The following is a 13,261-nucleotide window of genomic DNA, read 5'->3' as shown; positions in this document are numbered from 1 at the left end:
GCATATAAATTTTGCCTGTACAAAAGGACATTTTTCCAAGCTGCGTGTACAATATATCCTCCGCCTGCTTGTATATTTTGAAGATGTAGAACTGACCTTCCTCCGTAGGCCGAGATACAGTAAGTACCTTCCAATCCTGTGTCGGTATGTTCGGATTCTGATTCTGCAGAAGTCGCAGTGTATCCTCCGACTACATCACGCATAGTATCCATACCTTAACTTTTGGTACCGTGGGGATTTGCGCTTTATCCACCACCTCAAACCGCGCGTTCGTGCCTTGCCTTTGGAGGTTTGAAACCACTTCCTCCAGCCACCGCAAGCTCGCGATGTTGTCGCACGCTATCACCTTCACACCATTATACCATCCCCCCGAATCAAAGTTTGGAAGGGGCTTACTTGGTTGTTCCCACATCATCTTAAGCATTAAGCTAATAAGTTCCCTTTCTACAGATCTCCACCTTTCAGTAGTCATCTGTCCGAAAGGACTGCTACGATCAACCAGCGCCACAGCCAGTGACTGCTTTTCCACATCACTCATCTTCTCGGGAAAAGTCAGAGTCTTAGTGTTAACTCCCTTTAGTTTTAACTCCCTTTAGCACCTACGAGAAAGCCGGAGTCTTACCGTTATCTCCCTTTGGCTTATCTCCTACTTCCATAGTTGGAACTTCCCTTTGATTCGCAGATTTCGAGGTAGTTGCTACCTCGCTATTGGGGCCATCTGTCTTACAGCTTTGGGCCTACTTGTCTTGTCTATGCGACTACCCTGCCTCGCGGCTCTGGGACTGGGTGCTTTCTGCCTCTTGAAAGCAGGCTTGTCGCCTTCCGCCGAACGTTGTCTCTTCATTCTGCCATTCGACGCTTCTTCCTCCTCGTACCAGTTGCAGAACCGAGGGTTTCTAGCAGCAAACCTTTTGAACTGCCTTCGACCTACCTCTACCGTCTCATGGGCCCATTCCAAGCGCTCGATCTCCACTTCTGTTGGGTCGACCACTGCTCCCAGGCGTTGGAAAATTCTTAGTGCTGCACGGTACTGCGAGAGAGCTCTTTTACTTCTTCTGCTCCGTACCCTTCTCCACTCTTCTACTCAGTTTTAATTTGTGTGCTTTTCCAACACGGAGTTCATTTAATCAGCACTGCTCTCGCTCACCGAGTCCGACGCATCGCTTAATGCGTATTCGTCGTCCCTGGCTTACGACTCAGTCCTCCTATTATCATCCTCCTTATTGCGATTTGGTAATGAGTCGTTCATCTTGGTCGTACGACCACATGCCCGACAAGGCGGGCTCAGCGATCCAGTAATATATACGGGGAAATAACCGTTAGCCACGGCAGCGCCCCTTACGATGGTAAGGCCATCAATACTTCCCGAGGTGGCCCGGTATCGGGAAGGCTCCGTTCGAATACAGCCGAATTTATCCCCTGGCTGCAAATCGTCCAATAGGCACGGTCCGCATAACACCCTGGATTAGGGGGTTGGCAGTTCTTGGTCACCGACATCCCGCCGCCCTCCGATGACGCGAAACGGCGTAGATGCCAGTCCTAAACAGCTCCGCCTCATAGTCGGGCGCTATGGAGATCGGCTAAGCCCTCACACCAATGGCATGGTGCCTACCCTAGTGAGGGTACTACTAGGAATTCTTTGAAGAAAAATTAACGAAATCGGTTAAGGACCACGTCCACTTTTATATACAAGATTTTTAAAAGGGTCGCAGACGAAAATAATAAGCTATATCTTTGCATAGCTTTATATCAATGGTATTTCATTTCCTAAGTGGATTTATAACAATAAATAGGAAAAACTTCAAATTTTAGAAAATGGGCGTGGCACCGCCGGGAGCCATAACTCGAAGAAAAATTAACGGATTGTAATAAAATTGGGTACACAAATTTTCCCTATAGTAGAAAATATTTCTGGTAAAAATGGACGGGATCGGTTAAAGACCACAGCTTAGATATTAAACAGTTTAAAAGGGTCGTAGACTAGAATAATAAGCTATAACTTAACAAAAATTTGTTTTGAATCAATGATATTTCACTTATCAAGTTTTATTGTAAGAGGAAATGGGGAGACATTTTTTTTAAACGGGCGGTGCCACGTGTTATGTAGAAAAGTAATTTATCTGAAATGAAATGTGCAATTGAAGCTCACGCTGAGAATATAATGTTCAGTTACACCCGAACTTACATACCTTTACTTGTTTTAACTATTACAGGATATATCTTTAACACTATACTTGATATTTTAATTTACTTACCACCTGGTGATTGTGCATATATATTGAAAACCAGACATTTTGTATAGAGACAATAAAAAACAGCGAGCAGGAGGCATCTGAAACTATAAGCATATTTTATATTAATTATTTTAAAACAAGAATTATTTTTTGTTTATTTATTCATGTTTGCTTATGGAACTATCATACATAATTTTATTTAAGTATCAATTAATAAGTTAATATGTTGTCAGATTTCAGTTCCAAGTACAACATTTTAGGGGGGTTCTAAGCGCAATGCAAAGCTTTATAGCTTTACGCTTCCGCAACCCAATTGTCAACCTTACCTACGCGAGGAGAACCCTGTTACATATATGAATGTATCATAAACATATTTTGCAGGCGAGGCTCTGGCGTCCTCAAGTTCCTCAACGAAATAAGGTGTAACGGATCTATATCCGGCGAAAACCCTCGAAGTGTCTATCGAGAGTTGATCAATTTAAATTCGATTTAAACAATAACAACTTTCGCCATATAAACTGAGGTGCAAAAGTGGAACAATAATCTTGAAAATAAACTTTGTTTCAATAAACTCACGTGGTTTGTTTAACTTGTTTCATTCATAATTCGTTGTAGCAGTGCTTCGCTCCATTCAATAGGTCAATGTCCTCTAACGGGAGTCCAAGGAAACTTGCAGTTTCAGCAGGGGTGGACCATAACGAGAGGGGTGTTAGAGGCGTTGGCTCCGACGCCTGTTTGTGGAGTTCACTGAGGAGTTTTTAGCTTCATACGGCTGTGTTCTCAGATACAGTATTTCCTTATAATGCTTACGGAGATGACTCCTTAAGCCTCGGGGCGGTGCAGGCTCATCAATCAGATGTATGTTGGGATGCCCAGGTTTCTGGGTATTCAACAGAAACTGTTTGGTTAGCATTTTGATTTCTCTCCCTAATGGGGAGTATTCTCGCCTCATTGTGTAGATTATGTTCTGGGGGCACAAGAAGACAAGCCGTGGCGGTTCTGAGGGCAGTATTTTGGCAGACCTGTAGCTTCCTCCAGTGAGTAGTCTTTAGGCTTGGTTAGGTTGCTCGTATTGCTTTATATGATCACGTATCGAAAATTCGTACTTTTTTCATTTTACGATCAGTGACTGAAAAAAAAATTCTTTCAGACAATAGCCTTGTATGTAACTATTCAACTATTTTTAAAAATTTTAAGAAGTTATTGATCTAACGTGTTCTATTTGTCGCTAGTTCACATACATATGTTATAAATGCGATCCACCATTTCAGAGTTACATATTGTGTTGCATATCAAGTTAATGAATAAATGGTATGACAGAGAATTGGCACAAATGAATAAATATAAATACAATATGTACACGCGTGCGTTGCAAACTGGAGAGTGGGATGAATATAAAAATATAAATAGGTCATACAAAAAAGTAGTCAAATTAAAAAAAATAAAGTATATGGAGAATAAAATCATTTTGAATGAATATAATGCTAAAGAAATGTGGAAATTCCTCAAACAAACGGTTAACCAAACTAAAGATAACGAAGGGATAAAAAAGGTGATACTGGATGGCATACTGGTTGAAAACGAAAGCGATCTGGCGAATGTTCTAAATAGATTTTTTATAAACAGTGTGATTGAAATTAATAATAACATCGAAACCTGTAAATTAGCACTAGAGGATACACAAGTCCATTCAAAATTAAAGTTTGCTGAAATTACCACCGATGATGTAATTAATATCCTAACAGACTTTAAATATAAAATAGGTGGAAGAAAACTGCTATCCGAAGGTGTACTAAAAGATTGTATATCGTATACCGGATATTTCTATGCTCAAATAATCAATAACAGCTTAGAAGATGGTGTGGTACCTGAAATGTCGAAAACGTCAACAATAATAACTGTGGAAAAAGTTAAAAAGACAATGCAACCTGAAGAACTTAGACCCATAAATACTGTTCCAAGTGATGCTAAAATTCTCGAAGTCGTTGTTAAGAATCAGTTGGTGAATCATCTTGAAGTAAATAATATACTAGTCTACCAACAGTCAGGATTTAGGAAAAAACATTCCTGTGAGACAGCGCTGAACTTGGTGATATCTGATTGGAAAGAAGAGCTAAACAACAAAAAAGTAGTGGTTTCAGTTTTCCTTGACCTCAAAAGAGCTTTTGAAACGGTGGATAGAGAGATATTAATAAAAAAAATGCAACGGATTGGCATAACTGATATTGAACTTAAATGGTTCCGCAACTATTTGAAGCAGGGAAAGCAGAAACAGTTATAAATGCTGTGACGTCGGATGAATTAGAGGTACCCATAGGGTTACCTCAAGGCTCAGTATTGGCACCTATATTATTTCTTATATACATAAATGACATAGTCAATGCTATCGAAGGATGTGAAATTAGACTTTTTGCGGATGATGCATTAATTATGATAAGTGAAAATAATATTAATACTGCACTTGCCAAAATTCAACATGAGCTAAATAACTTGTATAAATGGTTGTGTGGTAATAGACTGAAACTAAACATAAATAAAACTAAATATATGATAATAACAAGGAGGAATATCAATGAGGAGGATATAGCCGAGCTAAAAATAAATGATGAAATCATACAAAGAGTTAACAGTATAAAATACTTAGGAATAATAATTGATAATAAACTCAAATTTGAAGATCATATAAATTATACAATTAAAAAAGTTGCTAATAAAATAGGAGTGATGCAGAGAACAACTAAATTCATTAAAAAAGTACAAAATGATCTTATATAATATTAATATTGCACCGTATACATTAATTCGCTGCGACTCTCATAGTAGACATACGGGAGGGGTCGTTTTATTACTGAAAAAGGAAATGAAGTACAAAGTCAAGTTTAATCGATCAATTGATAGAAATGTATGGTGTGCTATAGTAAAATTAAAGCAAGTGGACATTAAGTGGCAAATAGGTGTGTTGTACCATTCCCCAAGTTCTAGTGACAGTGAATTTTTAAATCACGTAGAGAGTATTTTATCAGAAGTATTAGAATCAGGTACGAATTCCCTTCTAGTTGGAGATTTCAATATAAACTTAAATATTAACTCTTCGAGTAGCTACAAACTGAATGAAATTTGTGCACGTAGCGCTATGAAACAAAAAATAAATTTCAATACAAGAGTCGCGAAAGCTTCTCAAACAAAAATAGATTTATTATATGCAAACGCTGATATACTGTCTTGTGTAAATCTTGAAGACCACAGAATATCCGATCACGAAACTATTTCATTTGCTATAAAAGTAAGTAATTCAAACCCGTTACGAAGAGTCATTTCATCAACATCCTGGGAGAATTATTCGGCCGATAACTTGACGACTCTACTGAGGAATTGCGATCACAGTTTAATAAGAAGCATGAATGTCAACGACATGGTCAACTATATAAATACTTGTTTACTAGATTGTATGGGAGTACTAACGTTTGAAAAAAACAGTACGGTAAAGTTAAGAAATAAATGGTATGACCAAGAATTGACAGAATCGAATAAACTAAAATACCGGTTGCACTCACAAGCTAGAGCAACGGGTGACTATACCGAATATAACATGGTCGCGAAGTACTACAAAAAACTAATCAAATTTAAAAAGATTAAATACATGGAGAATAATATTGATATCAATTGTTCAGATAGCAGGCTAATGTGGAAGTATCTTAAGCATTGTAAGGCAACCCTTATGATAAGTGTTGAGTGACCATAACATCAATCATTAAATATTAACCACGTCAATTTTTTTGACCACACCAATCACTCACCATGAGGGTTACCTTCATAAACGTCACTTCGAATGACGCCAATTAATTTCGCGCATTCAACTCGTCAAGAAGCAAAAGTTTCCAGCAGCTCACATATATATATATATACATATATATTAAATTTTCTAAGTTTGTGAACATTTTTATATTCAACAAATAAATTTTAAAAAGACTATATTTAAAAAGTAAAGTTCATCAGTTTCTTGTTTTGGTATTAGAAGCAGTGTATGTGCGAGAAGTCTACGCAATTAGTATTGTGTGCCTTACTTAAGTTGCGTTAAAGCGTTTGGGCGATAACCTGCGTCAACTACGACGCAAGAATAAAGATGACCACGATGGTCATCTTACATGGCGACCGTGACGATGGTCGTCTTACATGGCGACCGTGGCCATGCCTGCGGCAAAAGATGGCTCCGGGGAAGAAGAAAATTCCCTGCAGTACAAAATCAATTTAAGGTTTTAAAAAAAATATATATATATGTGCGTGGGGTTATGGACGAAAAAAGTGCGTGGTGGTTGTGCTAATGCAAAAATACGTAAAATAATATAAAAGACAAAGAAAAACTTTGCAAAAATTACATGAAGTAGCATAGAATCATAAAAAGACTACAAAAACATTATAAATTACAAAAAGACTACAAAAAAAAAATCATCTTAAAATTTCAAACACTACAAAAATTATAAAATTTCAAAAAAAAAAACCAAAACTACAACGAAAAGTGGACTTTTACCCAAAAATTTACATTTAAAATACATATAAAAGAAAATATACATATATACATTTTTGAAAATATAAAGAAGTGTTAGAAAGTTGTGATGGGCTGGAACATACATACATACACATATGTATATATGAACAAAAATTTAATTTTTAATCGGCTGTACCATGCCATAACGGTGATATTAAAAACACAACCACCAGTGACGCCTTTACAGAGCACCGTTAATAGCGGTTAAATATAACCCCAAGCCATTTACTCATCCACAAAAATTCGAGAAAGCAAAAGAAGCAAAAAGACAGAAGCAAGAATGAGAGGCAGAGAAGCAGAAAAAGCATCAGTGGGTAACGGCAGCAAAGGAAGACAACAACAACAAATTTCAGCAGTATACAAGCAAAGGCAGCAAGCAAAGCAGAAAAAAGGGCGGTACAGTACCTTAAAATATACGTATATAAAATTTTAACTTTGTACATACGTAGGTAGTTTGGCTTTCTCAATATATATACATGTATACTATAAACTTAGCAACAATTTTTCGTAATACACATGTAGCCTTCGCATGTAGCAACACAATTTGACACTTTTGATTATAAACATACTTTTCTTAAACATTTGTTTACTACGCATGTAGCAACACAATTTGACACTTTTGATTATAAACATACTTTTCTTAAACATTTGTTTACTACGCATGTAGCAACATACTTTTTCTACTTTAAAGACAATAACATGTTAAACTAATTAAATTAAGAAATTGAATTTTTCAAATTACTTACATACATAAAACAATTATATTGAAATATAAACATATAAACATTCAAATATCGCCAAAAATTCGAATGCACATTAAATATAATTTCAAATATACGGCCATCACATGCATATTATCACGCATATATTACTATATTCTTTCTTTTTCGAACATTAATATGGAACTGGAATTTTTTTATTTTAAATGCGAACACTGCTTCGTAATAAATACAATCGGAAAAAATATTTTTTCAAATTTATACATTTTTTAAAACCTTTTTGAAACGCAAATTATACATCAATTTTATATGTATAATACCAAAAATATCAAATCTTTTCGCCAAAATTTTGCGATAGTTATTCAAACCTAATCAATTTTGGAAAATTCTCATTGACTTTAAATATCAACATATACGGGTTACAGTCAATCAGAGTAATGGTGAAAATTTATTTTTATCGGTGGAAGCTTACTTTTCTCTTTTTCCAATTATTTCTTCGGAAATTAAGCATCATAGATGTCTAAACATTTACATATTTTTTTTTGCAACAAATACAGTGCCATTCAAATAGTTAACAATTCCTTCGAAGCATCACACGAATACAGTGTATTCCAAATATTTCAACATATCTTACATTTGCGACTCTTTTCAAACTGTGTATTATATACAGTGTCTTTCAAATATCCCAACAGTTTTTTTTTCTCCTTGCATTATTAAACGAATACAGTGCGGATAAAATATTTCAACATTCACTTGCATTTACAAAATAAGTCTTAAATACAGTGCCTTTCGAATATGCGAATCTTTACGATTTACCAATTAACTCATCGATATTGAATATTTCGAATATTCTCTGATTTTTAAACAAAAAAAAAATTTTTTTTAAATTACAAACCACAATTACTGAGCGAATGAATAGTTTCAAATTCATTCTTGTATAAACAGTGCCTACAGCGTTAATCTTAACATTTTTCCGAATTTTTTTATGAAACATTTTTTTTTCTGCCACGGAGGTAAACATTTTCAATAAATGTAATAAAGTTTTCAGATGTCAGTTGTCAAATGTCAGATTTTGATTCCAATTTCAAAAATTTACGCTCTAATTTCACTAAAGTTACTAAACGAGTTTTAAATAACCGATCTATCTCAGCGAAAAAATCAATAGAATATGAAGATGCTTTAATTAAAAGCTATAACCAAATCATAATACAAGTAAATTCATATTTTGAAAATCGAGATAAGCCTAGTTCAATAATCGAAAGTTTGTCAAAGTGCAGAGAACAACTCACTAAATGTTTTTCTAGAATTAACTGCAATATAAAAATACCCAAAGATCTTTCTGAATTAATACAAGAAAGCGAATCAAGTTCGGATTTTGACACTGAGGAAGAATTATCTGACGCATCGACAACTTCAGCTTACAAAGCTAGTATTATTAAAAAAAGTCACGTATCTTTTCTTGAGGATTTCCCTGGATTTTCCAATTCACTCCACAATAATAATTTAGACACAATTAGCGAAGAACAACCAACAATGGCGACTTCAGAGCAAAAGAAAACTTTTATTACTATGTGTGCATCCATAATTAGAGAAAACTACAGCGGCGATCCGCTTTCACTTGCATCCTTTATAGATAAAATAGTTTTGATAGAAGATTTGATGGAAGAAAATTTGACAAATACTTTCATTTCGTTTATAAAATCCAAGTTAGAAGGGAAAGCGCGTGAGGCAATTCCAAATGAAGTAACAACAATTCAACAAATAAAAGATGCATTAAAAGGTAGAATAAAACCTGACAACTCAAAAGTTGTTGCAGGAAAAATCGCATCGTTAAAAGTTTTTAATAACAATCATACTGAATTCGCTAAACGTGTTGAGGAACTTTCCGATGCTTTAGAACGATCATTAGTTATAGAAGGAATGACTCAGGAAAAAGCGCACGAAATGGCAGTCGAACAAACCGTCAACGTTTGTCGGCTTAACACTCGCTCAGACCTAGTAAAATCAATTTTAGCGTCAACTACGTTTACTGATTCTAAGGATGTAGTTGCGAAAATGATCGTAGAACAAAATAACCAAACAAGTGAAAGGCAGGTACTAGCGTTTAGATCACGTTATAACAGGCAAAATAATAGTTTTCGAGGTAACTTCAGGTCAAATCAATATAATAGGAACAACTTTTCGAGGTACAACAACAATTTTAACAGAAACAACAATAGCAATTATAGGCATAATAACAACAATAATTATGGCTCGCGAAATAATGGTAATTTTCGAAATAACAATAGCAGGCCCGTAAACAGAAACAACAGCAATAACAACAGTAACAACAACAATCGACGTTCAAATACTACAAATAACGCTAGTGTACGCACTTTAAACGCCAACGGCCCTCAGGAGCGAACACTGGGGGACCAGAATCTGAATTAAATAACGTTTTTCAAAATAAATCAATTTATTGTTTAAACCTGAACTACTCAGATTTTATCGAACTGAATTGTATTGACTCTTTTAAAACATGCACTTTCTTAGTAGATACACAGGCTGATATATCAATTATAAAACTTTCAAGTTTAAAACAAAATGTTTCTATAAATAACAACAATATTATAAATATAACGGGTGTTACGACAGATACAGTTTCAACATTGGGTACCATTAAAACAGAACTTTTTTATTCAAATTTTTCAATTCCACATACTTTAAATGTAGTAGATGACAAATTCAACATACCGTCAGATGGTATTTTAGGCAAAGACTTTTTGAAAAAATACAATTGCATTATAGACTATGCAAACGAGAGCATAACAATTGGCATTGGCAAAAATATTCATAAAATTTCAATTTTACATAATACAACCGATAATACATTGATAATTCCTCCTAGATGCGAAGTTTATCGCTTATTTAAGCTGAAAAAATCTAAACATCCAGTTTTCATAGACGCACAGGAAATTTGTAGTGGTGTGTTCACCGCAAAGTGTATTGTTGACACCAACAATCCGATAATAAAGGTATTAAACGTCACCGACGAGGTAAAATACGTAAGAAATTGTAACATACTTACGGATGAAATCACCAACTATAACGTGTATAAAATCAATGATCTTTCAAAAGATTCGAAAAGGTCAGAGGAATTAAAATCAATTTTAGAAAAACAAATGCCGAACTATGCCAAACCAAAACTTCTCGATTTATGTCTAAAATATGATGATATTTTTGCACTAAAGACCGATCGTATGACACTTAACAACTTTTATGAACAGAAATTACGATTGACAGATACAAATCCTGTTTACATAAAAAACTACCGTTTACCATATTGTCAGAGAGAGGAAATTAATAAACAAGTTGATAATTTATTGCAAAACGATCTTATAGAACACAGCTATTCCAACTATAATAGTCCATTGATACTTGTGCCAAAGAAAAACCCAAATGGACAGAAATCCTACAGGATGTGTGTTGACTTTAGAGCCGTAAACAAAAAATTGATAGCAGACAAATTCCCACATGCACGAATAGACGATATTCTTGATAATCTAGGCAGAGCCAAATATTTTTCTACATTGGATCTGTATTCAGGTTTTCACCAAATCCCATTAAATAAAGATTCTAGAGACATCACTTCATTCAGCACTGATCGCGGTGCTTTTCGATGGAAAGTTTTACCATTCGGCTTAAACGTAGCTCCGAATTCATTCTCAAGAATGATGTCAATTGCCTTTTCAGGAATTTCTCCAAACCAAGCCTTTTTATATGTCGATGATCTTATAGTCATTGGGTGCAGCGAAGCTCACCATCTTAAAAATTTAGAACAAGTCTTTCAAACATGCAAAAAATTTAATTTGCGTCTAAATCCCGAAAAATGCAACTTCATGCGTTCAGAAGTCACTTTCCTAGGACACAAATGTTCGTCAAAAGGTCTACTTCCAGACGATTCCAAAATAATTGCAATAAAGAAATATCCGAAACCTTCCGATAAAGATGCAGTAAGACGATTCGTGGCATTCGCCAATTATTACAGAAGGTTTATACCAAATTTTGCTTCCATAGCAGCACCTTTAAATAAACTTAGCAGGAAAAGAGTGGAATTTAAATGGGATCAATCATGTGATATAGCATTTGAAAAACTTCGAAAATCCTTAATTTCTCCTCAAATTCTCCAATACCCAGACTTCAAAAAGGAATTTATAATTACTGTCGACGCTTCAAAAATTGGTTGTGGTGCCATTTTAAGTCAAAATAAAGATGGCATTGACTTACCAATTTGTTTCGCGTCCAAATCATTTAATAATTCAGAACAAAAGAAATCAATAATTGAGTTAGAGCTTTTAGCTATATTTTTTGCAATAAAACAGTTCAGACCATACATATATGGCACACACTTTACAGTCAAGTCCGATCATCGTCCATTAGTTTACTTGTTCAATATGAAAGATCCCTCTTCAAAACTTTCACGTATCAGACTTGAACTGGCAGAGTACAACTTCACTATTGAATACATAAAAGGTAAAACGAACGTAGGAGCAGATGCACTCTCTCGCATCACAATAGAAGAAATAAAAAATTCAGGAACATCAATTTTAGCAGTACAGACAAGATCACAGACAAAACAAGAACAATTAATGCAACAAGAAATACTCAAAGAAGAAAAAGTAAAAGAAAACATAAAATTACAAGTTTATGATAATTTTTCAAACAAATTTTCAAAGAAAATACCCAGAGTAAAATCACAAATAAATTATGATAAAAGTGGTAAAATTACGAATTTTGAATTAAATGCGCATTTAAAACACAAAAAGATTGAGTTAATTAAGGTTGCGTGTGCTAACAAAATAATACATTTAGATGAATTACTTTTGAAGCTACAAAAAGAAGCTGGCAAGCGCAATATTAATATAATTGAATTGCAAAAAAATGATAATCTTTTTAAATATTTTTCGATATCAGATCTGAAAACCACTGGGAATAAAATTTTAAAACATTTAGAAATCGTCCTAACCGAACCCGTAGAAACTGTGACAGACGAAGACAAAAAACAACAATTAATAACAACTTACCATACCGACCCAATTTTAGGAGGACATTTCGGTAGCAAAAAAGTTTATGCAAAACTCAGAACCAAATATTATTGGAAAGGCATGACGCGCGATATAGCGAAATTTGTTAAAAACTGCGAAAAATGTCTTTTGAATAAGGTTAAGCCAAAAACAAAAGAAAATTTAGTCCTAACCGAAACACCATGTAAGCCATTCGACATTGTTGTCATTGACACTATAGGACCTCTACCTCAATCCGATAATGGTAACAAGTTCGCTGTCACCATTATATGCGATCTCAGCAAATACTTAGTAACGATTGCGATACCTGACAAAAGTGCAAAAACGGTCGCATCAGCTATCTTTGAAAATTTCATACTAATATATGGCATTATGAAGACGATTAAAACTGATTTAGGTACCGAATACAAAAATGAAATTTTTTCAGAGTTAACAAAACTATTAAAAATAGAACATAAATTTTCCACAGCGTACCATCATGAAACTCTTGGCACAGTAGAGCGAAATCACAGAGTTTTCAATGAATATTTAAGATCTTTTCTAAATCCCAATTTTTCCGACTGGGATGTCTACTTGAAATATTTCACTTTTCTTCATAACACAACAACAAACACAGTATTCGATAATAAATTCTCACCATATGAATTAGTATTTGGCAAAGCAGCTAACTTACCAAAAGAACTGCAAACCGATAAAATA

The 13,261-nt window shown here is 34.6% G+C and overlaps 1 protein-coding gene across 1 annotated transcript in view; it reads right to left on the bottom strand.

Annotated features, from left to right (window-relative positions):
• Positions 1-13,261, bottom strand: part of LOC137251100 (cytokine receptor-like) — a 72,823-nt gene that overhangs the window by 41,365 nt on the left and 18,197 nt on the right. The window contains exon 2 of the mRNA XM_067785089.1: positions 2,256-2,338. Coding sequence (XP_067641190.1) covers positions 2,256-2,338 — 83 coding nt within the window. The remainder of the gene's footprint in view (positions 1-2,255; positions 2,339-13,261) is intronic.

The sequence above is a fragment of the Eurosta solidaginis genome, chromosome 4, assembly GCF_040869045.1.
Source record: "Eurosta solidaginis isolate ZX-2024a chromosome 4, ASM4086904v1, whole genome shotgun sequence".
Lineage (NCBI taxonomy): Eukaryota > Metazoa > Arthropoda > Insecta > Diptera > Tephritidae > Eurosta > Eurosta solidaginis.
This window is presented reverse-complemented; position numbering and strand designations above follow the sequence as displayed.